The sequence below is a fragment of the Alexandromys fortis genome, unplaced genomic scaffold (assembly GCF_014885135.2).
Source record: "Alexandromys fortis isolate MF-2015 unplaced genomic scaffold, M_Fortis_MF-2015_v1.1 scaffold_107, whole genome shotgun sequence".
In the NCBI taxonomy this organism is placed as follows: domain Eukaryota; kingdom Metazoa; phylum Chordata; class Mammalia; order Rodentia; family Cricetidae; genus Alexandromys; species Alexandromys fortis.
This window is the reverse complement of record NW_026067987.1, coordinates 3,308,834-3,335,411: the sequence shown is the minus strand read 5'-3', so window position 1 is coordinate 3,335,411 and position 26,578 is coordinate 3,308,834. Positions and strand designations below refer to the sequence as shown.

Below are 26,578 nucleotides of genomic sequence, written 5' to 3'. Positions count from 1 at the left end.
TCGAGGATTTAATAAGTTGCAGGTGTCTTCTGACCTATGGTTCTAGCTTTTCGTGTGTCTCGGGACAAATAATTTGAATCCCCCAGAAATCCTTACTCGGCATGGTTGGCAGGCCAGAATGATGAGTCTCGGTATATCTAGCACCAGCATGAATCAGGAAAACACCTCCCCATGCCCAGAGATCTGTTCAGCCCCTGGAAAGCTCACACAAAGCTCATCTGAGGGCTGGAGTGATCATCCTTTCAGGTCCAACTTTGTGCTTCCTTCTCCTAAGTGCTCTTGAGTAGACATGGAAATAGCATCAGGTGGTTAACCTCCCTAGAAATGGGAACAACCCTTCAGTACGGCAAACATTCTTCACAAACTCTCAATCAAGACAAAGAAGACTAAAACTTGGCCAGTGTCTGGGCCATCATGACATTCAAAATCAGAGTAGAAGCCAGGTGTGGTGGCACGCACCTGTAATCCCAGCCCTTGGAGAATGGGGAAAGGAAGATGGCTGTTAGTTCAAGACCATTCTGGGCTTCGTATCATGACCCTGTTTCAAAACGGAACAAACAAAACAGGGCGTGGTGATACAAGTCTGTGGTCACAGCGCTTGCAAGGTAGAGACAAGAGGATGGGGATTCCAAGCTCACAGGATTTCATAGCTATCTGTGTCTACATAACGAGTTCAAGACAATCTTGGGCTGTGTGAGACCCTTCTAAGGCAAAAATGAAAGAAATTAGGGAAGAAGAAAGGAAAGAAATAAAGAAATATAAATCTTCAACCACTTTAAAGGAGTATAACCAAGTTCTGATGTTTGAGAAGTGTGTGTGTGTGTGTGTGTGTGTGTGTGTGTGTGTGTGTGTGTGTAAATCCCTGTTTAGAGCTGGTTTTTGGTAGTTCTGCTTTATTGATCCCTAAATGTGTGCTTTAACCATGAACTCACTGATTTAGAGAGCATCCAATCATGTCTCACTGCCAGCAAACTCTCATCCGTGGGTTTCCCATTCACCCAGGTAATCTCTCCCTTTAGAAAAAGTGTAATCTTCATGTAACTCAGTTATCACGTATTTAAAAATGGATTCTTTACAATATGATCCTAGAAGTAAGCATTACAGAAACACAAAGCTCTGTTATTAAAACTGACCTGATTTTAAGGTTAATAAATGATTTTCTGTGTAAAAATGTCCCTACTAAGTAGGATGGATAGCAGCAAGGACATTTAGTCAATTTTCCTCAGTAAATTACAGAGTGCCTCTGAAGACTTGCATGGTTTCATGTGAGTAAGAAACTAATTCCCTGAAAATGAATTTCTTTGTCATCTCTCAAGTCATGAAAATAAGTAGCAAAGAAGTGGACCAGTTAGTATAGCTAAAAATGAGACAAACAGTCACCCGTGGCTGAAATCTCTTTGGGCTGATTTTGACTTTCTAAAGAGCGCACATCACTAATACACCTTTAACATCTGTATTTTGTGTATTATGAAATCTCTTGTCCGTGGAACTTCGTTACTTTGTCAGTGATCATATTGGGTGTTTTTCTTCATTTTGAACCATGATTTATTTGAGCTCTTGACTAGCATAGCCTGCCGCTATCACTTCACTGAAACGATATAATGCCCTCCCCTCATCAATGCATCTTTCCCCGATGCTCTGCTGGAACCAGGTGCCATAACCTCTCACCTCACCCCCACAGCTTTTCTGAGGAAGTGTGCACAGATCCCTCTTCGAACTGATGCTTAGTCAGTGGAACCAAGAAGGAGATGCTAGAGCAGGGCTTCTCAACCTGTGGGTCCTGACCCCCAAAGGGTCACAGATCAGATATCTTTTGTGTCGGATATTTAGATTATGATTCATAATAGAAGCAAAATTACAGTTGTGAAATAGCAACAAAATCATTTTATTGTTGGCATCGCCACAAGATAGGGAACAGCATTAAAGGGCTGTGGCATTAGGAAGGCTGGAAACCACTACTCTAGAGCCTTCTTCTTGGAATCCTTGCTCTGGCCTCCAGCTGAGCTGCTAGAACTGAAGTAAAAACAAAAGCTTAAAACCAGTATTGATCTACATAATCTTGTCAAAGATCTTATTTTGAATCAAGAGTTTTTAAAGATTTATGTAAACAGAGACTGCTTGTTTGTTTCTCAGCTTCCCAGACTTGAATAATCACACAAAAACTGTATTAATTACAACACTGTTTGGCCAATAGTTCAGTGTATTCCTGGCTAACTCTTACATCTTAAATTAACCCATTTCTATTAATCTGTGTATTGCTACATGACTGTGGCTTACGGGTAAATGTTCTGGGCTTCTTTCTCCTTCAGCAACTAACAGCATCTCTCCGAATCCACCTACTCTCTCTCTCTCNTGGTTTGTTACTTCTTGCTTCTTAGGCAGCTACATGGCATCTCTCTGACTCTGCCTACACTCTATCTCTATCTCTGTTCTGATTTCCTGCCTGGTTCTGCTCTGCTAAGCCATTGGCAAAGACAGCTTTATTCATTAACCAATGGTAATAAAACATATTCACAGCATAGAGAGGGGAATCCCACATCAAGTTTATTTCCACTAACCTTTGGGGTATGTTATATTTATGCTTGTAAGTGTTTCTATATGCATAGTAGCCACTTAACATGTTGAAAGATCCATAATACTAAGTAGCCCTTACATGTATTGGGGAAAATAATCTCATGGGCTTTGATCTCTTGCCAAACTCTCTCAGAAGAAGATTGCTGAGCAGAATCCAGCCTCTCTCTTCATGGAGAAGGACAAGTTCCATGATAGTTGTTGCCTTGCCCAAGAGCAGAGTCGTTACGTATTGCAAGGGTTTTGTCCATATAATATGCCACAGCAACCACATTCCCTTCTGTGGACCCTAATAAGAACCACACTGAGGGCAGGAGACTATCTTTCAGGTCACCTCTCATCTCTGCTGTCCCTAACAATTCCTGGTACAATTTGCTATAGTTTCTTAACCTGTACATCACTGCACACACAATGGTGTTACGATCTGCCTCTCCCGTTAGTAATATTTGTCTGAGTAGAAAAGATTTGTCTTTATTTGCTTCTCTATTGCAGTGTAAACATCATGGCCAAAGCAACAAGGGTAAGGAAAGGATTTTTTTGTTTTACAATCCCTCATTGCAGGCTGTCATTCAGGAAAGGTAAGGCAAGAGCTGAAGCAGAGACCATCAAGAAAAGTTGTCTTCCTGCATACTCTCCAGGTTCACGTTCAGCTGGCTTTCCTATGCCTTTCAGGACCATCTGCCTAAGGGTGGTGCTGGCCACAGTGGGGCTGGATCTTTCCATATCAATCATTCACCAAGAATTGCCTACCAGGCCAATCTGATAGAAGCTCTTTCTTAACTGAAGACTCTTTTTCCTGATGACCCTGTGTCACATTGACAAAAACTGACACAGCCTTTGTATTTCTAATCTCTTGATCGTTAGCATGTTCAGTACATACTTCTCTTTAAGTGTTCATTTGGCTGGGTGATTGGACGAAGTTAGCAAAATGTTTTGTTTTTGGTTTTTTTTTTTTAGCACTGTATTGTATAATCATTCCTTAATGAACCTAAGGACTAGCCTTTGTTTTGTAGTTCTTACTCAGACTGCCTACTTACATGTCCTTAGATATCCGAGAGTCAGCCCAAATGTAAAACATGCAGCCAAAATGCATAAGTAGATTTAACTACATCTCTTTGCTTCCACAGACCCATCCACTAGGATGAACTAGGTAGTCTACCTCCAAAATATTTTCCAAAATTGTTTATTTTCCCACCACTCGAGTCGCTCTTGCCTGACAGCTGAACCACCATCCTTTCTGCTTTGAGTTTTATTGGCCTCTTGGTTAATTTCTGCTTCTCCTCTGGCTTCTGTACAACCCCGTCTCCCCAGATCTACCAGGGTGGTCCTATGCAAGCTATCTTAGATCTCGTCACTCTTCAAATTGAATAGAGCATGCTCACAGTCACACTTGGAATGACATCAGAAGTCGTTCTAAGATCTGCAGGGTTCAGTGTTGTCTGGCCTGGGACTTCATCTCCTGCCACCCTCTTTAATCACCAAGTCCTTGTCTCTGCTTCACTTGGCTTTTCAAAGAAAAGTAGCTTGTACAGTAGGGTCTTTCCCACTTTCTTTTGTTGTTCCTCTGCCAAAGACTCTGAAACCCTTTACTTGCTTTTGGTTTTATTTCTAATGAGCTGTTTATCGGTGCTGTACTATGCCAAGCTTCCATCAGGTCACAATGAGACCCTGCCTGCCTCCCAAACTAGGAGCCGTTTTTCAGATGCCCATTGAAGCCACTGATCATTAATCAAACAGGTTAATAGTCACCCACTGGACACCATCTGAAAAGAAGGACACTGTCATTTCCGACAATCTCAGAGATGTCTCATGATCCCAAACTTGAATCTTGTCCCTATGAGCTGGAGAGAGTCCTGAGGAGAAGTCAATGCCTAAGAACTAAGGCTTAAATGCTTAAGCCTTTTCTATAGACCGCCAAACCTGTCACCCAGTCAACCACACCTTAGCAATGTTTTTCCCACCCTTCAACAGAACAATTGAAGGTGGACAGTTCAGAGTGATGCCTCAGTTCTAGCTGCCTCCTGTCTCTAACAGAGCCCTTCCCTTCTCATCCTGTTCTCTGACAAGAGGGGGGAAAGCCTATCTCTTGTTCTCTTTCAATCTACAATCTTTTTCAATGTCCAAGTCAGCCAAAATTATTGCAAGAGACTTCTAAGTTCCCTCATCATAGGAACTATCCAAAGGCAAAAGAAAAGGAGGAGGAAGGGGGAGAGGGAGGAAGAAATAGGAGGAAAGAAGAGGGAGGATATAAATTTGTTTCATTTTTTTGTTCAGGCTACAGTGACCCCATTTATAAAATTGTTACTTTAATACCCTAAATGATGTTATTGGGCCTGCAAAAAAAATTCCCAGAGTGCTTTGTTTACCGGCAGGAATGGGCTTTTTGCAATGTCCCTAAGGGGGCTTGCTGATAGGTGGCAATGCCTCATCACAAAGGCCCTAGACAGTTTGGTGACTGCATACTTTGCTGGAGATCTGGGAGAGAGTGCATTTTTAAGCAACTCTCCTTTTGGAATAATTGCGGTCTAATGGATTTAGGGAGAAGACTGTTCAACTTTCACTGTCCATGGCTGTTTAGAATCCAGCAAAAAAAAAATACAGAAAAATAAAATCATAGTTTAGTGCATGGTTTACAGAATTGGATCTGGGAAAGATGCATTGTAAGTTAGACTTGAGGGAGAGAGATGACCAGTCATGAAAGAAGGGGACTGGAGTTGCCAAGGTCATAGAGAATCTTTAAGATCATGGCCAGTTGAGCTGGTGGAACTGGGAAGATCATTCAGTCAGCAAACAATTTTTTCCTGAAAGCACCAAGCCTGAACTCCGCACCCAGAAGCCAATTTCTTTTAAAAATGAAAGAAAGAAAGAAAGAAAGAAAGAAAGAAAGAAAGAAAGAAAGAAAGAAAGGAGGGAGGAAGGAAAGAAGGAAAGAAAGGGAGAAAGGAAAGACAGAAGAATAGGTGGCTATGGTGGTACTCACTTGTAATCTCGGAACTGAGATGGCACAGGCAGACTGATCCCTGGGACCTAGCCTACTTAGACAGAGAATTCCAGGCCAGTGACCAAAGGTGGAAAGTGCCTGAAGAAGGATGTCTAGGGTTGTCTTCTGACTTCCACATGCCCATACACACATATCCACTAGCACAAACACACATACACACACACACACACAAGAAGTCATCTCACTATGTGGCCAAGAGACCCTCCTGCCTCTACACCCCAAGTGCTAAGAGTATTGGTGTCCCCCATCATTGTGTTTTATGTGGTACTGGGGATCAAACCCAGGACCTCAGGAATGCTAGCCAAAGACTGTATCAAATGAACTACCTCCCCAGCCCCGCATTTCTTTCATCTTTTATCTTTGTCTTTTTTTTATTTTTGTTTTTTTTGTTTTTTTTTTTATTTTTATCTTTTTGTTCCAACTCCTATGCCATGGATCAAATCCATGCCTTTCATTTTCCTTTGTGCTTGCCTTCCCCGGCTTTCTCCGTTCACACAGTTCCCTCCTCGCACCTGCGGGTGCCCAGGGCTGGAAGGGTTAATGCTAGCCCTATAGAGAAGTGAGTAGCAGTCTAGAAAAGGTGATAGCAACTGAAAAACTTTTTGAAGGCCTGCTCTGGGCTTGACTTTAATCTGTATTCTTCCCATGTGCACCTTCATTTAATACTCTTCATTAGCTAAGAACTGAGGTTGTCCGCTGCCCCCGTCCTACTGCACTGTGCTCGGTTTTGTTGCTGAAAATGGTCTTCAAAGGATTTACAGAGGGAAAAAAAAAAAAAAAGAAATGGCAACTTGAAAAAAAAAAAAGCAGACAGAAGTGGGGCATTTAACCAACAGGTGAGAAATGAGAAAGAAACAGCAACAGGCTAAATCCAGAGAAGCCCCGAGTTGATTCTGTAAGCAAGGGCTTATTTTTGCACATTTGAACTCTTGGGGCAAAACGTGACTTTACCAACCAAGCTAATGGGGGGAAAGTTCTAACCCTTCAATAATTTCAAGAAAACCAAACTATGGTTGAGGTCAAAAGGAGTACTTGATTTTGCAACACCAAGTATCCCTTCTGAGGTTTCTCAAAAATGCTGCAGCTGTCCTACACAGAACTCTCTCCATACTTTTACCACGAACACAATAGCACTAATTCAGCATACGTTGTAATGTAGACCGCTTTGAGGGTGCTCGGTGGCAGATCTCAGGGATGCAAATACTTGTTGTCCTCAAATCTAAGAGCAGATAAATGAAAGGTACTTGACAGCAAGCCCTTTGAATATTCCGTAACACCTTGAGAAGAAGGTGCCAGACCAAAGTGATCAGGAATTTATAGGTTTATATTTGACAAGTTCACATGTGTAGATGACTAACAGTACCTTGTGAAAGAAAAAGCAAAGACGGTAAGAACCACGGAGCAGGCATTGTTCCCCGGATGCCTCTGTTCATAGGCTCCTACACATCCAACATCAGCTGGAAGCCAGATCTGAATGGCCCACACGGACTGTGGTCCGTGCAAAGAATGACCCAAGGCATTTCCTTAACACTTGGAAACACTTAAGGCTCTTTTCTTTCCGTTTCTGGTCAAACTGTTTGGCAAGCAGACACCACCAGCACTGTGAAACCGTTTGCAGCCTTATTCTCTGGCTCCACAGAGAAACTACCTGTTGAGCATCTCTCCAGTAGCTCTGTAAACTCAGTACACCAATTCCATATCATCAATCTCTGGTTGTTCAGACCAAAGAAGGGAGGTCAGAAAGAGCAGGGCTGTGCTGCAATATTTTTATTTTTTTTTAAATATCCTAAAGATCTCCTATCAACAGGTACAATAGTTCCAGGACACAGCCCTGGCAGTAAGCGACAGGAACAGCAATCAGGTGAGTTACCATAAGGAAGAAGCCTTTGCCATCACCTGCAACAAGAAAGGGCTAGAGACAACTCAGTGATTAAAGGTGCTTGCCACTGAGCCCAAGGACCTCAGTTTGATGCCCAAGTTTTATGAGGATGAAGGAGAGAACCAAATTCAGCAAGTTATTCTATGATGTCTGTTTCCATGTACATGCATGTGCAAATATGCACACGCATGCACACACACACACATGCACACACGTACACATACAAATAAATGTAATTATAAATAAAAGTGCTGGAGTAAGCTAAATAAGGCAGTGCACACTTGTAAATCTAAGTACCTGGGAGGTGGAGGTGAGAAGGTCAGACGCAAGGCCACCATCCTTGGCTAAATGGCAAGTCCCAAGCAAGGCTGGCCCAAAGGAGACCTTGTTCCAAGAAATAAAAACAAGTGCTCAAGTGGAGCTTGGAAGGTTAGGGCAAGGGGATTATGAAATAGAGAAATGAATAAGATTGTCTCCAAAAAAAAGACAATAATAGAAAGAAATTGTTGAAGAAAATCTTCCTCCTTGACCTGATCAGAAAAAGACATGTTATTGTGCATGGTCGACTCAAACATTTTTTAAAATTAGATGAATATCTGGTCTCCCTTCAGTAATGAGACAGTTTCATCAAGGAGTCCCTGCCCTTGTCACCTCTCTTTGTCATGTAAGGACACATAAGACAGGCACCATCCACAAGCAGTGAGTGCCCTCACTGGAGTCAGCCCCTTCTGGAAACTGATGTTGGACTTTGAAACTGCAAGAATGTGAAAAATCAATTTCTGTTCTTTAAGTCATCCAGTCTGTGGTATTTCAGTGTAGCAACCCAAGACTGCCTATTTTCTTATGGAAATAATTCTGTATTTCTAAATTCCCTTGAAACTGTGGTACTTTCTGTCTCCTCTCTCGGCTCTGTTTGAATCCTAAGAACTCATCCTGAGCTACTAGTTTGCTAGGAGCACAGTGTGCACACATGTGGCAAAGAAAAGAAAAGTTTTCTCAGCATTTTAAAACCACTGGAGCCGGGCGGTGGTGGCACACACCTTTAATCCCAGCACTTGGGAGGCAGAGGCAGGCGGATCTCTGTGAGTTTGAGGCCAGCCTGGTCTACAAGAGCTAGTTCCAGGACAGGAACCAAAAGCTACAGAGAAACCCTGTCTCGAAAATCCAAAAAAAAAATAAAAAATAAAAAAATAAAAAAAATAATAAAACCACTGGAGTTCAGCTTTTTTTTCCTTTTTTTTTTTTTTTTTTTTTTTTTTTTTTTTTGAAAAAGTAGCTTTTGATTCCTGTCCTGGAACTAGCTCTTGTAGACCAGGCTGTCCTCGAACGCACAGAGATCTGCCTGCCTCTGCCTCCCACGTACAGAGAGAGAGAGAGAGAGAGAGAGAGAGAGAGAGAGAGAGAGAGAGAGAGAGAGAGAGAGAGAGAGAGAGAGAGAGAGAGAGAGAGAGGGAGAGAATTGACCATTTCTACATTCTTATGCATATAATCACATTTTAATGTTAATGCAGATTTTAAAGATTTTTTTTTAGTTGTCAAGCTAGGGAGAGAATTGTAATGAAAAACGTTGATCATAATCATTATTATCAATAAAATGAATTATGACACATTTGTCTGGTGGCACAATAGTTCCTTGTTTCTGCTAAATTTATTTAAGAAAATAAAACAAAGAACTAGGATAGAGATGTACCTTCATTGGTAAAATGCTTGCCCTGAGTTCAATCTCCGTAACACAAGCCCAAGCAAGATTACATACACCTTTAGTCCTCACACTTTGACAGGAAAACCATCAACTCAAGGTCACTCTTGACTACCTAAGGCCACCCTAGACTATAGTCAGATTTCTATTTGGGCCAGTAGACCACAAATAATTGCACAGAGACTTCTCATTAATTATGAAACCTTGGCTTACAGTTTAGGCTTGTTCCTAACTAGCTCTTATAACTTAAATTAACCCACATTTTTATTCATCTAAATTCTACCATGTGGCTTTTACCTCTATTCTATTCTGTGTGTCCTACTCTTTCCAAGTCTGGCTGGCTTCTCTGCTTCTCTTCCTCCCAGATGTCTGTCTGTGTCTGAAAGTCCCACCTATACCTCCTGTCTAGCTATTGGCCTTTCAGCTCTTTAGTAAACCAATCACAGCAATGTATCTTCATGTAGTGTACAAATACCCCATAACACAGACAACATGAGACAATTTCCTTAAAAAGAAAATCAGGAACAGTACCTTTGTATATTGAACCTTGCAGCCTGCATAAGATGCAATAATAACACATGTTGAATGAATGACTAAGTGAATGAATGAACAAGACATTACAAGGATCTCCAGCTGCCTGGGATAAGCCAATAGCTCCCTTGGACTGCTTTGAAATCCAGGACAGAACATCAACAGCAAATGAAGCTATGCTTACAGATAAATGACATGGATCAGACGTCCCTTTTGGTTTAAATAGACAGGAGTCAATTTTGAGAGTTCATAAAGAAAATACAAGTGGTTTCTGGATTAGACACATGGCCAAGGCTTTCCTAACAGTAGACAAAGTATGACGAATAATATATTAATCTCTTATTGCCATTGTAACAAATCACAACTTAGCTGCTTAAAATACCTCTGATTTATTTTTCTCAGTGTTCTGTGATCTGAGATCTAAATCCAACATATTAAATAAATCCAAGTGCCATTTTTGGGACTCTAAGGAGTGAATCGATTTTTCTGGTCTTTTCCATCTTTTAGAGGCATCTTTTACATCCTGGACTGTAAGCACTTTCCACCCACAAGCCTGCCATGCCCGAGGGAGTCTTTTTCATAACACATCTCTATGTCTCTCTCCATCCGTGTCTTTTACATGGAAAGATCCTCATTACCACTCAAGATCTGTCCAGAGTGCAGGATACCAGCTCTGTTCTAATGCCAGCTTCTCCCTGGACCTCCCTTCACTGTATAACCTAGCATATCCACAGGTCTGGGAGTTAGGTTAGAGGCATCCTGGGAGTCCTAATCTTTCATGCCCGTTATCAGAATGCCTCTGGCATGTTTAGACAACAATACAGTTTCCATAGAAATCTTGTGTATTTGAATGTAAGTTTGAGTGAGTCTATAAGACTAAAGGAGTAGGAGACTATTTCTGAAATCATGAAATGTCCCACAAAGGGATTTGGATAGTTTTGTAAGTTATGATTCTCTTTGTGTCAAATTAACATGAATAGTTGTCATCCCTGTTTATATGTGACAATTTGAAAATGGCATGATTATAAGGTGCATCCTATCTATAATACATCAACTTGTAAAGACAAACGAGACTCGACTGAAGTTTTCAATAGCAACTGAAGGAGTCAAAGAATACAGTTTCGTAGTAGCTCAGTCAATTGCCAACTGAGAGATTGAAAGTGAGGAAGGCGGGGCAGACAAGAGCAATGCAAAGGCATTGGTAGAAAGTCTATGCATACTATTATGGCACCCACCTGCTCCCTGGCAGTCTGAGGCAGGAGTACAGAGGCCAGTTTGGACAACAGAGCAACATCATGACTTGAAATAAAGGAGTAAATGAAAGCAAATGAAATGGGCTTATGGTTCTGAAGTTGAGTCCTGGTACTCTAACTGAGACATGCAAACATAAAACAACAGGTCTATGGACATATGCACATCAAAGGCAATATTAATGTCAAGTTCAAAGATCAGAAAATTAGGACAATGAAGCTTAGCAGACCATAGAAATGATGCAGGAGGAGGATGACAGAAGACAAAGAACACTTGGATCTAGAAACCCAAATAAGAAGGTAGACCAGTTAGCTTAAGTTGTAACCTAACCATATGTCAGAGGCCAGAAGATTTTGACCATTTTACAGCAAGGAGCAAAATATCACTAGAGTTTGGAAGGGGAGATATGGGTGGAGAATTAGCCAGAGTGACTTAGACAGTCTTTTGTCATGGAGTGCTAGGCTTTCTCCTTTAATTATGGTGCTGCTAATTGTGTGGTGAAACCCCTACTAAGCAAACAAAAGATGTGGTGAGAATCCCTTCTCCTTACCCTACAAACTGAACTGTGTTGGGCTGTCTGTTTTATTTTTCGCCTTGAGTTTTCAACTGACAGCGACCTCCAGAATCATCTAAAATAATAGGCATGATGTGCATTTGCAGGTAATATAATATCTCTCGGCTTTCCCTTCCTTGTTTGTAGTCACTACAAACAAGGTTTGGGTGACAGGAAATATAGGTGTCTGCTACCAGAGCAAAGCCCCCAGGCTTAGGGGTAAAAAAGAAAAACCCACATGCAAGAAAGACAATGGAAAATAATACAGCAAGCTGTGTTTGCAATTTCTGACAGCTGATTTCATTTATTCTAAGCGTTCTTGTTTCGTTAACTATACAAATTTTTAATCATATAAATGTGCTGGTATTCTAGCCTCCTGCTGCTGATCAGGCTTGTCTTCCAGCTGGTTTCACATGCCTCTGGCTTCTGGCACTGTGTTCTCATAAATACTACATCTGGGGCTGCAGGGATTCCAGGCCATACCTGTTAAAAGGTATAGCCTGTAGTTGAGTTTATTTTACTTATCTTTTGTGCTTTGTGTTGTGTTTTCTCAAGGCAAAATGAGAAACAGCAGTGCGGTACATTTCTCTGAGTCAGCAGCACCGTTGGCCACTGGCTTTAATGCCTTGAATGCCTGTTTTCTTTCTCTCTTTTTCCATCTTTACTTCTTTGTGGAATCATATGGTCACCATTCATTCATGCTTGGGATATTACAGTGGGAAAGATTACGGGGCTTTGTGCAGAGACCATTTTGTGTAAGTCTTTAATAAATCAAATGAAAGAATCAGTTTTTGGTGAGAGCAAGCCCAGTAATGGAACTCACAGGCTCAGAGTCCTGCCTGTATGCTAATCATTCCCAGTATAAGATGGGGCCTCTAAACTTTCTCAAAGTGGTCTCCAGCCATTCTGAAAATTGTGACAAGGTGCAACAAATCATGACATGCTGAAATGAAAGAAGAATTGAAAAACTGACCTAAGTTTTGCTGCACATTTGATGATAACAGACTTTAATAAAAGCATTTGGATATAAAGTTGAAGACTGTCATGCATGTCCATTGCAGTGGTTTATATTTAATAGCCAGCCTTGTCTTTAAAGTCATTCCATAACAACAACAAAATGAGCGAAACAAAACTGAAAAGCCAAACAGTGGCTTGATGCCATAAAAGACTTTGGATATAGCCCTAATTCTTTTTTTTTCTAATTTATTTTCTTTTTTTTTTATTGAGCTCTACATTTTTCTCTGCTTTTCTCCCTGCCTCGCCCCTCCCCACTTCAACCCTCCCTCAAGGTCACCATGCTCCCAATTTACTAAGGCGATCTTGTCTTTTTCTATTTCCCATGTAGATTAGATCCATGTATGTCTCTCTTAGGGTCCTCATTGTTGTCTAAGTTCTCTGGGATTGTGGTTTGTAGGCTGGTTTCCTTTGCTTTATGTTTAAAAACCACTTATGGGTGACTACATATAATAATTGTTTTTCTGTGTCTGGGTTACCTCACTCAAAATGACGTTTTCTACCTCCATCCATTTTTCTGCAAAATTCAAGATGTTATTTTTTCTGCTGTGTAGTACTCCATTGTGTAAATGTATCACATTTTCCTTATCCATTCTTTGGTTGAGAGGCATTTAGGTTGTTTCCAAATTCTGGGTATGACAAACAATGCTGCTATGAACATAGTTGAGCACATGTCCTTGTGGCACAATTGAGCATCCTTTGGATATATACCCAAAAGTGGTATTACTGGATCTTGAGGAAGGTTGTTTCCTAATTTTCTGAGAAATCACCACACTGACATCTAAACGAGCTTGCGTTTCCACTAGCAATGCAGAAGTGTTTCCTTTACCCCACAGCCTCTCCAGCATAAGTTGTCGTCAGTGTTTTTGATATTGGTCATTATGACAGATATAAGATGGAATCTCAGAGTTTTTTGATTTGCATTTCTCTGATGACTAAGGATGTTGAACATTTCCTTGAGTGTCTTTCAGCCATTTTAGATTCCTCTGTTGAGAGTTCTCTATTTAGGTATGTATTCCATTTTTTTATTGGATTATTTGTTCTTTTCATAACCAATTTCTTGAGTTTTTTGTGTATTTTGGAGATCAGACCTTTGTCTGATGTGGGGTTCATGAAGATCTTTTCCCATTCTGTAGGCTGTCATTTTGTCTTATTGACCATGTTCTTTGCTTAACAGAAGCTTTTCAGTTTCAAGAGGTCTCATTTATTAATTGTTTCTTTCAGTGTCTATGCTACTGGGGTTATATTTAGGAAGTGGTTCCCTGTGCCAATGTGTTCATGTGTACTTCCCACTTTCTCTTCTATAAGGTTCAGCGTGGCTGGCTTTATGTTGAGGTCTTTGATCCATTTGGACTTGAGTTTTGTGCATGGTGATAGATATGGGTCTATTTTCTTTCTTCTACATGTTGGTATCCAGTTATGCCAGCACCACTTATTAAATATGCTTTCTTTTTTCCATTTGATATCTTTTGCTTCTTTATCAAAGATCAGGTGTTCAAAGATGTGTGGTTTGATATCCAGGTCTTCTATTCTGTTCCATTCATCCTCCTGTCTGTTCTTATGCCAGTGCCAGGCTGTTTTCAGTACTGTAGCTCTGTAGTGGAGTTTGAAGTCAGGAATTGTGATGCCTCCAGAAGTTCTTTTATCGTACAGGATTGTTTTGGCTATCTTGTTTTATTTATTTATTTTTTTTGCATTTCCATTTGAAGTTGAGTATTGTTCTTTCAAGGTCTGTGAAGAATTTTGCTGAGATTTTAATGGGCATTGCATTGAATCTGTATATTGTTCTTGGTAAGATTACCATTTTTAGTATGTTAATTCTACCTACCCAAGAGCATGGGAGATCTTTCCACCTTCTGGTGTCTTCTTCAATTTCTTTCTTCAAAGATTTAAAGTTCTTCTCATACAAACCTTCCACTTGTTTGGTTAGAGTTGTTCCAAGATATTTTATGCTATTTGTAGGTATTGTGAAGGGTGATGTTTCTCTGATTTCTGTCCCAGCCCTTTTATCATCTGTGTACAAGAGGACTATTGATTTTTTAAGTCAATCTTGTATCCTGCTACATTACTGAAAGTGTTTATGAGTTGTAGAAGTTCCTTGGTAGAATTTTTGGGGTCAGTTATGTAAACTATCTTATCATCAGCAAATAGTGAGAGTTTGACTTCTTCTTTTTTTGATTTTTATCCCCTTGATCTACTTTTGGTGTCTTATTGCTCTAGCTAGGTCCTCAAGAACTATATTGAATAGATATGGAGAGAGTGGACAACCTTGTCTTGTTCCTGATATCAGTGGGATTGCTGGGAGTTTTTTTTCCATTTAGTTTGATGTTGGCTGTTGGCTTGCTGTATATTTCCTTTTTTATGTTTAGGTATGTTCTTTGTATCCCTGCTCTCTCCAAGACCTTTATCATGAAGGGATGATGTATTTTGTTGAAAGCTTTTTCGGCATCTAATCAGATGATCATGTGGTTTTTATTTTTCAGTTTGTTTATATGGTGGATTACATTGACAGATTTTCATATGTTGAACCATCCCTGCTTCTTTGGGATGAAGCCGACTTAATCATGGTGGATGATGGTTAGCCCTGTTTCTTATGTAGCCATTTCCAGTCTCTTGTTTCCCTCAAGAGTCAAGTCAGCATGGCTTGAAAAGTCCTGGTGGCATGTACTTGTAAAATGGGAATTTTGCTGAATTGTCTTTTGTAAGTAACTAATATAAGACAGACAGAAAATGCTGTCACAGGGTAGTCCCCTAGCCTTTTACTCAGAGTACAGTAACAGGCCGATGCCCTTGTCATATTTAAGAAAATGTTTAGTGTTGCAAAGTTTCATGTCTTTATGTGAACCTTCCAAACAAGAACCTGTACATTAAAAAGATTCAATATTCTTTGTACACAAATTTTGGTGGTATAACATCCATGAACCATGTCTACGGTTAAGCTTGTATGATCATTGTGGGTCATTTTGTGCATCTACGGTGTGGGTCCTCTCCACGGGGAATTGCATTTCGTCTACAGTGACTGGGTGTGTTCAGTGTTCATGAGTTGCACAGCCTGGAGTCACAGACTCACCATGAGGATGTGTCTTCAGCCTGCTCACTAGCCCATTTCCCCAGAAAACTCATGAGAATCTCACGTTACTTTTGTCTGGGTCTTTATTCCTCAAACATTTCTGGCCTCTCAGTTACTCTTAATGGCTTTTCATTTAATATTTGTTTTTAATGGAAATATAGTGCTCAAAGCCAAATATTATGCTTTAAAAGTTTAAAATATGTTTCTACCTTCTTTTAAAAAAAAAGTGAGATGCATGACTCCTGAACACTCTCAAGAATTAGGTTGAGTTTAAAAGATCCCAAGAAGAGTTAAGGGAATATTATAAAAGAAAATGGCAAGTAAGGGATTTTGTTTTTAAAATGATAAAAAAAAAGCACACATTAATAAGACATGGAAAAATTGGTGCTACAAACAATACAAGAAATGAAAAAGAAAAGATATGGAATAAAGACTTCTAACAAGGTCCATCTCTGCTCTTGACATTCGTTTGTGTGTGTAGAGTTCAAAGTCACCCCAGGAGGACATGTTTGTGAAGGGCAGACCTGCTGCTTCCCAGGATTCTTTGCTCTGCTCCTCTCACTTTTGCCTATTGTCTCTCAGTTCTGCTTACCATGTGATGTCTGTGCCAAAAGGGGTTCCTGGGTGGCATTCGGGAGCAATGCTTCTCAAATGTTAATGTGTGTGTGAAAATAACCAAGAAATCCATCAACATGCAGAGGCTTTGTGTGTGTGTGTGTGTGTGTGTGTGTGTGTGTGTGTGTGTGGATGTGTATGACTGTGCAACCCTGCGTGTGCATGTGTGTGCACTCACAAATGTGTGGAGGCTAGACGAGGACTTCCGGTGTCTGGCTTCATCACTCGTCACTTTACTACTCTGAAAAGGAGGTCCTTTCTGAATATGCAGCCAAGCTGCCTGTAGTCATCCTCTTCCCATCTACCGCAGCACTGAGACTATCTGACTAGACATGGCCACCCGTGACTTTTCATGTGGGTGATGGGGACCCAAGTTCAGGTTTTTGTGCTTGTGTAGCAGTGCACTTACCCACCCCATCTCTCCAGTAATTCTCTCAACACACACTGTCTTTTTCTATCTGAGCTTACGAACACGTCAATCATTTTTCATACTTTATGCAGACTTCTACCTTTTCAATCCCTTACTGTTTCCCCTATGGACCACCCCAGTAATATTCACAGCTCGGGTCTTTGTTTCTTTAGACTTCTGCATTCTCATGAGAAGTATGAACTTCCAAAGGGTCCTACTTTAAGGAGAGATGAGCTGGGCTTTTCAGCTTTCTAATAGATAATATAGTCAAAAACATAATCAAAATCTGACTTTAGGGAAATTGTCAGCACGATTTCTTTGTTTTTATTTTTATTGTTTTGAGACAGGGTCTCGCTAACCTCAAACTTGTGATTCCCCCTGCCTCAGCTCCCCAAGTGCTGAGATTACAGAGTGAATCACCACTCTCGGCCAAGTCTGTCTTAAACTTTTAAAATAATAATATTAAATTTTACAGCACACTTCCAATTTTCAAATGGCTCATTTTTAAACTGTTTAAATTCTTAAAAGATCACTGTGTGATGGATAAGGTGTTTACTGCTCTCACACCATAAACCATTAAATCTGAGGTCAAACTCAATGGTAAGTACAGTCTGAAACCCAGCTTTGTAAACCTGAGATAAGGGGTCCTAGGGTTTATAGGAACTTTACAGAGTTCATTCTTGTTCTCCTTGGTTTGGTTTGGAGGTTTTGTTGTTTGCTTTTGTTTCTTTTTCCAGTAGAAACTCAAATATAAAATTATGACAAGTATCTTCTCCTACCATTTATAGTATTTCACAACCAAAAATCATGAAAAGGCGACAGCAATAGGAAGCCTGGGTCTCAGGACTGAGAAGGGTTCCTGGGAGGAATGCGGGGCCCCTGCAGCAGCAAGGAAGAGGCAGGGAAAAAACGTATGTCTTCTGCTGCTTTGACCTCTGCCCCGACTCTGGTGTAGGCTCTTCTGCTGTTGGAAATGTGTCAGACAGACGGCAAACTCAGCATTGGCTCCGTTTCCTAAACGCAGAGAGAGAGGCCTGACTTCTGTTAGAACTCTGGTACCCGCTTTTACCAGCATCTCAGCCGCAGAGCCCAGCAGCTCTCAGTGCCTAAGACCCAGGGGCAGCACAGGTTCCCCTTGTCGCTGCATGACCAAATAGTGAACAACTGACAATGTAGAACTTAGGCACCTGTTATGACCAACTCCGAATCTGTTGGCCCGACCCCATCTCCTTCTTCTCCCTCATCTCTCCTTGTCTCGCCGCGCCCACTTTCCTCCCTGTCCATGTGACGATGGAAATCTGTGCTGCCCTGTATGGTTGCTCTGTAGACCAGCTCCTTCCCTTACCTGCTGGCATTGTTCCTTGAGATTAGCTAAGGCCAAAGCTGTTGCATTTTTCTTTCTCTCGAAGGGCACTGTAAACTGTTTGAGCTTCTTCTACTTGGGCTATATTAAACAAAGTTAAAAAACCTGTGTCTCCTGCCTTGCTCATTCTGGATTGCATCTGAATCGCAGTTGTGAAACCAGAGTGGCCAAAAAGTCTGGGCTGGAGATCAGGAGAAGTTTACAGATTCATATTTGTGCTGGATTGACGAAGAACAAAATATGGAATAAAACAGACCCCTCAAACACAGAAGGATAATTAATGAATGATGAAGGACAGTAAGGACATAAATTAATTTCAAATTCATCTCCGTGGGGTTGTCGTTAAAACAAAGTTTTGGAAGAATCTGCTAATAGACCCAATAGAAAAAGAAAGGCAACAAATATGTTTCTGCAAGACAAAAATGTATTCTACAGTGGATTGAAATGTTTAAATGGTTAGTTTCCATTTAAAATGACATATAATAGACATACTATACTAATTTATAAGAGAGCATCCACCATCTACATAATATTCTCACAACTTTCAGAGCATAAAAAATTCTAACAGTTCAATTTAATTCCAGGATTAAAGCAATTATATATTTTGTACATGTCACCGTATCTGCTCTTGGGGTTATCAATTTCCTTCCTTTATATAAGCTGCACACATACAACAAAGTTTTTAAAGTCAAATTCAGTTCTCTTCTCTTTGGAACAAGCTCTTTTCTTTGTTCCTTCCTTCCTGTGTGTGTGTGTGTGTGTGTGTGTGTGTGTGTTTAGGTATGTAGGTGCCTGTGCATATGGCAGTCAGAGATCCACATCAGGTTTCTTCCTCTATCCCTTTTCTGCCTTTTTGTTGGTGGTGGTATTGTTGTTTAGAGACAGGCTTCTCTCCCCTTATTGGCTAGACTGACTGCTAGCAGCCTCAGAGATCGGCCTGCCTCTGCCATGGCACTAAGATTATAGATGCACCCCGCTGCAGCCAGTTTTTCCAAGAGCGGTGAAGACCCATGCATCCTGATGCTGACCCAGCCAAGTACCTTATCCCCATAGCCAGTCGCTCCAGTCCGGTCTGACTTTGCGAGTCCACATCTCACAAAAAGAAAAGCGTTTTTCATTTACTGGCATGGTAGACAGGCTCCCAACAAGTTTCTATATTGAAACTTCCTCTCTGCAGCACTTTAATCCCCGATAGCAACATTTGTGAGAATTCTCCCATAGACGAGGCTTTGCTTCACAAGTCTTGCGAGTACAGGACACCCCAGCTGTTTTCCCAAGCCCAGTGACCCAGACTTCTGGATTCCATTGTATCCCAGGGTCAATGACAGTCACTGAGGAAGGAAATCACAGCTTCACAGGCGTGATCCTCTAAGGTAACTATTTGAAAGACCAGAGACCTCTCAGCCTGAGATTAGTTACAAGACGTGACCAAAGCACCTTTCTGAGGAGCGGTGAGGCTGCAAGCTTTTGGTCCCTGAGTGCGCAGGAGGCTCATCCTGCTCTCCTGAGCTGCTGCCGAGCCAAAAATCTCCCGAGCCAAGCTCTCGCGCAAGATTTCCTGTACTTCCTGTCTCCGTGTGAGCCAGAAACACCCTGAGAACGACCTTTCTGTGGTAATTCTTGCACTTCTGCTCTGGGATGAAGATAATCCCATATGGGGGGGGGGGGTTAAATTGTGAAAACATTTTAGACACATAGATATTCAAATGAAGTAGGTTCCCCTTTTGGGATGAAAATTGAAAACGATACTTGTTTGGTCCTAACTCCTTCTCTTATAGGAAACACTCTTATCCAATGATCCAACATTTTGTAACTTCTCTGGAATATTTTTACAAAGAGATGTGTGGAGTAGTCTAAGAGAAATGTATACTCTTGGCTTTTATAAATAGTCGTGTTCAAGAAACATACAAGGAAGAGCTGTGTTTTTAATACATTAGCATCTGTGATATATCGTATCATATATTTGTTTTCTTTGTTCTTAACCCCTTTGTTTCAAGGGTCAGGATATCCTGATGCTAAGTACTCTTGCAAAATAAGCGAACAAAAATAAAAATAGTCAAACACTTGGGAAACCCTTGTGTTGCTAAGACAGGGAAGTTTGTGACTGAGGAGTGACTTTAAAACATTATCCAAGGGGAGGTGTGGGGAGTGGGAGGAGGAGAGGGAGGAGGAACTGAGGTTGGTATGTAAAATGAATGAGAGAGAAAGAGAGAGAGAGAGAACATTATTTAGGACGTATGGTATGGAATGCAACAGCCTAGATGTTAACAGAGCCCTCTGATTCCAGAGATCCTCAATGCCCCCAGTCCAATGGAGGTGTAAGGTAAGAATCGAAAGAGTTGTCAAACTAGGGAGATGAGTCCAGTTGATGTATGGACCCTTTTATCTCAACAGAGAGGATTAAAGACAGAAATCTTGCAGATAAAGTGGATCACCGATTTTTGCTCATTACATTGCATGGATCTGTAGTTATAGAAAAACTGCAATATTTTAATAATGAAATTCTAAGAAAAACATTGTCTCAAATGTGTATTACACACAATCACACTCTCACTGAGGGTTTTAGGCCTTTTTTCATCTACTAGAAAAGAAAGCATTTGTATTGTATACTTTTTCATCTAGAAGAAAAGGGGGGGGGTCACTTAATTCATTTTGAAAAACCAGACCTATTAGCCATAGTTTTGGAAGAAGAATAATGACAAAATTACAGTAAGCGTTACTGCTTTCAACTTCCAAAGCAGAACGAAGTGAGGGCAGAGCGATGACAATAAAGCACTCGGCAACGGTCTTTCTCCTCGCCCCCAAATCTCCTCCATGCCCCCCTAAAGAAACACCAAGTGATTGTGTGATCCACCAGCCAGAGGAATGCAGAACGAGCAGGAGCAACAGCTTGTACATCAGCAAAATAAGTGCCAGGCAAAACAAAGGCCTTTGCAGTGTGGAGACACCGAGCTCCAAGGAAGACAGGATTGTTACAAGGTCTTTCAGGAAAACAGGGGCTTTCTATGTGAACGTGAGAGTTCAAATTGTTCCTACAAACCCAATTTGCTGGCAGAAATGCCCAGCATAATACACCCCCACTTTCGCTTATGTCCAGAGCCTTTCACATAAGCGACAGGGGGTATCTCTGTTGCTGCTTTGGCTCTGACTCTCAGGGTCAGCCCCTTCATCTCTGAGCCTCAGGAAGCAAGAGGCTTGGCCCAAGGTTGTCCTCAATTCACCACTCTGGGGTGGGGACACAGTAGTCAGTGGCCCAGATATTAAGCCCACAGTGTGGTCTCTCTGAAAAAAATCATCCATACTTGCTTTTCCAGGTCATTTATGACCCCCTACCAACACCCTTTAAAACGATGACTACCCTTTGAAAATGGGTTTTTAACCACCCGAGCCACGTGTCCAGGCTAAACAGACACCCCTGCGCCTATGCATAAGGACCTTGATACTTTCCTAATCCACTTTTTTTTTCCAGTTAGCTTTGGAATGTGATTCGATGTTATTTCCTTCCAGCTGAAGGGCAGCTGAGGTTACAAAGGGATTTGACTAATAGACCAAAAACCCGGTTAGTTTGCAGAGAACTTTGACAGCAAAGTGGGTGGGGTGTGGAAGAAGGAAGGAGAGTGTTTGAACTGTCTTCCGTAAGATCAAGCCACCCCCAACCCGCGCAGACACAGCGGACAGACAAGGCAGGCCCCCCACCAGGCCCTCCAGAGAGGAGCGACTACAGCCAATTTCTGGCAGAACTCAGCTTCCACGTTCGGCTAAAAGCTCCTTGGGATTTGCAGAACCAGAGTCAGGGAAGCTTCTAGGCTTCCTGTGCCATAGGGCTTAACCCCTCACCTGGCATTTCCACATAACTAGCCTGTGAGGGGCCCCTCGGAGCGTCACGCAAAGCGGAGCCCCACATCTTTGCTTGAAGTCTTTCGTGGCTAAGCCACTTGACAAACTTGACAAGCAGAAAAAAAAAAAAAAAAAAAAAAAAAAAAAAAGCTCGTAGAAAACGAACGGAACAGGAGGAAGGAGAGGGGAAGTGAAGGCTGAAGCCTCGATGGCTTCTCTTCCCCTCCCCGCTGTCGTTCCAGCTGTAGCCTGGGATTAATTAAGTGTTGTGAATTCAGTGCCTGAGAGAGAAGGGGGAAAATGAACTGTATCTCTAAGGAAGGAAGGAGTTCAGAGACGGTTTTTCAGCAGTGAGGAACCTTAGGCGGTGCATCGGTCTCGTCTCGTCGGCACCGTTTTTGTGCAGGGGCTGAGAAAGCCAGAGAGGCTGTGCCAGGCTGGAGGAGACTTGTCTTTCCAAGGCTGGAGAGGATTTCACGCGGGTTTGCTTGCAGCTGCCCGGGAAGAAATTCCCCTCTGGTGGCAGCAGCCGCAGCAGCAGCGGCGGCGGCGGCGGCGGCGGCGGCAGCAACGGCTGCAGCCCTACCTCCTCTTCTGGGGCACAAGGCAGAATGCCTGTGCTAGAGCGGTACTTCCACTCGGCAGAACTAGGCAGGAGGTGGACGGCCCCAGACGGTGTGCTGCCCTCCACCCTAGGCAGCAGGTCGGGGTGCCAGCAGGGGCCGCTGCCCTGGGACTTGCCAGAGATGATCAGGATGGTAAAGCTGGTTTGGAAGTCCAAAAGTGAACTGCCGGCAACCAAGCCGAGAGGCATTCTGGAAAATGAAGATGCTTTCCACGGCTTCCCAGGTAAACTGGCAGTGGGGTGCAGAAGGCAACTTAGCCAGGTCCCATCACTCTGGGTCCCCTTCCTGAGTCAAGGAAGGAAGGCAAGTTGTATGGACAGGGTTCAAGGGCTGAGTTACAAATGTTTACCCTATTGGAAAAGCGTCTTAAAGTTGAGTGATGATATGCTGAAGGAGTGTTAGAATGGAAACCAACAAACCTGCTTATGGGGTCTGCTTGCTGCAGGCTTGTCCGGGTCCAATTTTGAGTTTCAGACCCCAAGGGGAGAGTGTGAAATTGGATCCACTGTCATGTCTGTCCTACCCCTAACATTCCTTGTCCATAGTTAGAAATGTCCCTCCAGCACAGTGTTTCCCTTGAGTTGTTTCCTGCACTTCTTTCTGTAAAGTAAAAATGTGGCCTCCGAATTTTAACAATGCAACTTATGCAGTGTGTGTATCATGATCCCAGAGCGGAGTGTAGTCTGCCTGCCTTTTCAATCCCTGCAAGCTGACAAACTAGCCAGCCTCGGTTTCCTCTTTGACGAGTGATGAACGCCCCTACAGAGATGACGAAAACTCTCAGGCCATCTACAAGTGCGGAGATGATGAGTCAGAAGGGGCTTTATTCACGTCCTAAGAGTGTGCTGTTCCGGATGGAATAGTCAGTTGGACCTTCGCTGCGCTTCTAATGGGGAGCGGGAGTCGCGGGGGCTACAGAGATGCCGTGGGACTCCGTAAATGACCAATACCACAACCGATGGCTCGGTGCTCCCTTCCTCTGGGGAATCTGCTAGATGAGTGTTTGGAAGGCAGTGGGTTTACTCGAGAACACATATGAGTGTGCTTGTGCCTTTTAAGACCTAGCCATGCCTCTGCAGTGGCATCCTAACATGCCATCCCCGATGAGAGATAGGGCAAGTGAAAAAGACTGACCAAAAATCATCTCCCTTTTTCTCCTGGGAATGGGCCGAGCATAAAAACGCCCCTGATTTTGTTTCAAATAACTTACGGCAGAAGGTTTTGTTGGTTGGTGTCTTATGCTAAGTTGCCTAATAATTTATAAAGAATATTATTAAAAAGTAATGCGGGGGAGGTGTCTGAGAAAGAAAACCCAAGGTTGTTCTTTGGTAAACAATGAGTATTTGAGCACTTAGGACAGAGAAGCGAAGCACTCAGCCTGAGGTTTGTGCGGCATTTGCAAGATGGAAGCCAATGGAAAGAAATGGGTCTTGGTCAGAAGAAGTGAGGTAATGGGAAAGTCATTCATATTTCATGGGAGCAGGGCAAGGGAGAGAAAGCCACCTAGGCAGAAAAGGCAAGCATGGCACTCCAACTGCCCTTACCCTTGGTTTGTGTCATTAACTGAGATGATTCAAATTCATATTTCAAAGGGCACTCTTTCATAAAACTCAGCCATCGCTCATCAGTGTGTCTGCGGGGAAAGGCATGCGTGGTTCTTGACATGCCACGTGAGCGGGTCCCGCTTGTTCTTGACATGCCACGTGAGCGGGGTCTGACTCCTAAAAGGCTACCATCCTGAGCAAGCAGAGTTTGTAACTTTGAGTCAACTTAGTCGTTTGAATTTTTCTGGCTGTTCAGAAAGAAGTTGAGCCTCTCAGTGCTCTCCACTGCTTCCTCCCTTGCTGCCTGCCATGGGAAGTGTCCAGCTGAGCCCTGGAGAGAAAGCAGCATCCATCCCTATCCTCGCCTGGCCTGAATGGGGGGGGGGGGCTCTACGTAAGCACCCTCCCTCTGAAAGTCTGTCTGCTTTACCTGCCTCCCCATTTTCTCAGGGATAGAAAAGTCTCACGGTTTCTGATGTGGGCCCAAACCCTCTTATCCATCAACACAAGGTCAAGATGATGGACCCGGAGATGAGTGGTATTCACCTTCCAGGCTGTCTGCTGCCTCGGGTTCTCTGCAAAGACGTCATTTCCACCATCGGATCTCAGCAGCGATAGCTTGGGTTGTTCTTAGCTACATACGGGGAATGGGGGAGATAGGCAAGAGAGCAGCAAAACAAACAAAACTACAGGACTCTCTCTCTCCCTCCCTCCCTCCCCCTCTCTCTCTCACTCCACACTTAATCTCACACTCCGCAGTCAATTTAAACTTGACAATATTATTAAGCAGCTCTTCTCATCAAGTGATGCCTGCCTTCAAGACTTGCCCCGTGCTTAGAAAGTCTTTCTTTGGTTCAGTCAACTGAGAGTGTTCGACTCAAACTACAAGATCCAGTTCAAGCAACCCTGCCTACCCCCACCCCCACATCTTCCCAGATAGCAACTTTACTTCAGTGTTTAATATGTTACACACAGCATTTTGCCTTGCTGTTACGGAAAACAGGGGAACTAAATACTATAAATTCTGTGTCTATTTGGACTGCCTATAATAACAGATGAGTAGGTCTCAATGTTTAAAAGACACGGAACTGTGGAAATTCTGAATCGCACCCATGGTCACTTTATAGGGCTCTCCAGAGAAGTGCCACCAGCTCCTAACGTGTTTAATGCAACCTTCAGAAGCCCCAGGATTCCTTCTCCCTTGTGAAGGGCATCAATGTTCGCATTTATGCTTCTTTGAACAGTATTAGAACTCTATTCTTTACAAGTGAAGTAGAAAAAAAGATTTGAGATGTTTTGTTAGGTAAAGAGGGAAAGAAAAGCTGAGAATACATAAGAACATGCACGCGTGAGACATCTAAGATGAACTACACAAAAGTGCAAGCCACAGGAAGCAGGAGAGGGCAGGGAGGTACCGGGGAGGGTACAGGTCAGCGTGCCCTGGGTGGCTGTTCCAGGCAGCAGGCTGGAGGGAACTTTCATAAGATATGGGATGCACGGCTATGTGGGGAGCGACCCTAAGCTGGGCATTGCCCAAAGCAAGAATCGCGATTGAATAACCAAACTGAGAAGGCCACTGCAGCTTGCTGACTTACACCTTGTCGTTTCATCATGGGAATACTCCTATCTTTTTCCCCCTTTCTTAAAAGTCATCCCTGTGTTTTAGAAATGAGGCGAGTAGTTCAGAAAGGCTCAATGTTTGCTCCACAGCCCCACCCGGAGCATGTTCCTAATAGTTTAACTGAGTCACAAAACTTTTACATGATCAGAGCAGATGGGTGTTCAGATTCACACTCGAGGGGAGATGTATCCTTAGTTACCTGGTGATGGGGAAACGTGAGAACTCAGGATTCAAAATCTCGATCAAACAAACAAGTAACTGTCTCATTTGAAGTAAGTCAGTGCTGTGTCTTCTTGGCATTTTCCTGCTATTTGGAGGGCATTAACTTTAGGTGGAAGCCTCAATATTGGGAAGGTGTGGAGAATGGTCCTCACTGTCCTTAAAGCTTACAGCGCAGCCTGGAGAGCAGACACTAAAGACAGGAGCGAGGGTGGGTGGGAGGGTAGGGGTGTGAGGTGAACCAGTGTTGGGTACTAGTGCTAGGGGTAGAAATACTCCTAGAATCTTGATTCTAATCACCAGCCAGTTTAAATTCAGATACCGCCAGCAGGACCTGTTCTTACTTGAGTAAATAATTTTACTTTGATATTCAATCACAGATCTGCAAACTCTTCATCCACTTACCCTTCCTTTTGATGTCTTTAGTCTAAACTGCATATTGTATTTTTCCTTATTTATTAAGTCTGTTCTCCTTTCAATAGCCTAAGGTTTTAGAAAATATGAAATAAAAAAGATATATATATAAGATAAAATAAGGAAAAGTATAAAATGAAGAACACAACCATTTCCCTTTAGCTCTTACTTGTCATGTCGTTCAAGGAGAATACAAATATCAGAAATGTGCTTTATACTCTGAATATCAAATGTCAGACAAGAAAATCTGCAAAAGATTCTAATTCCAGAACTCTAAAATTTAAATTGACACTTAAAGTACCATTTAAAAAAAAATCTCTGAAGTAGCAAGCATGACATAAATTAGGTTGAAGAGTGAACA

The 26,578-nt window shown here is 42.3% G+C and overlaps 1 protein-coding gene across 2 annotated transcripts in view; it reads left to right on the top strand.

Moving 5' to 3' along the window:
• The window catches only part of Pde7b (phosphodiesterase 7B), a 315,941-nt gene that overhangs the window by 147,380 nt on the left and 141,983 nt on the right, over positions 1-26,578 (top strand). The window contains exon 1 of one of the 2 annotated variants that reach the window (XM_050159436.1): positions 21,072-22,642. The exons of the other annotated variant lie outside the window; for it this stretch is intronic. Coding sequence (XP_050015393.1) covers positions 22,405-22,642 — 238 coding nt within the window. The 5' untranslated portion in view covers positions 21,072-22,404. Of the gene's footprint in view, positions 1-21,071; positions 22,643-26,578 lie in introns of those variants that run through there. 2 annotated transcript variants of the gene reach the window in all.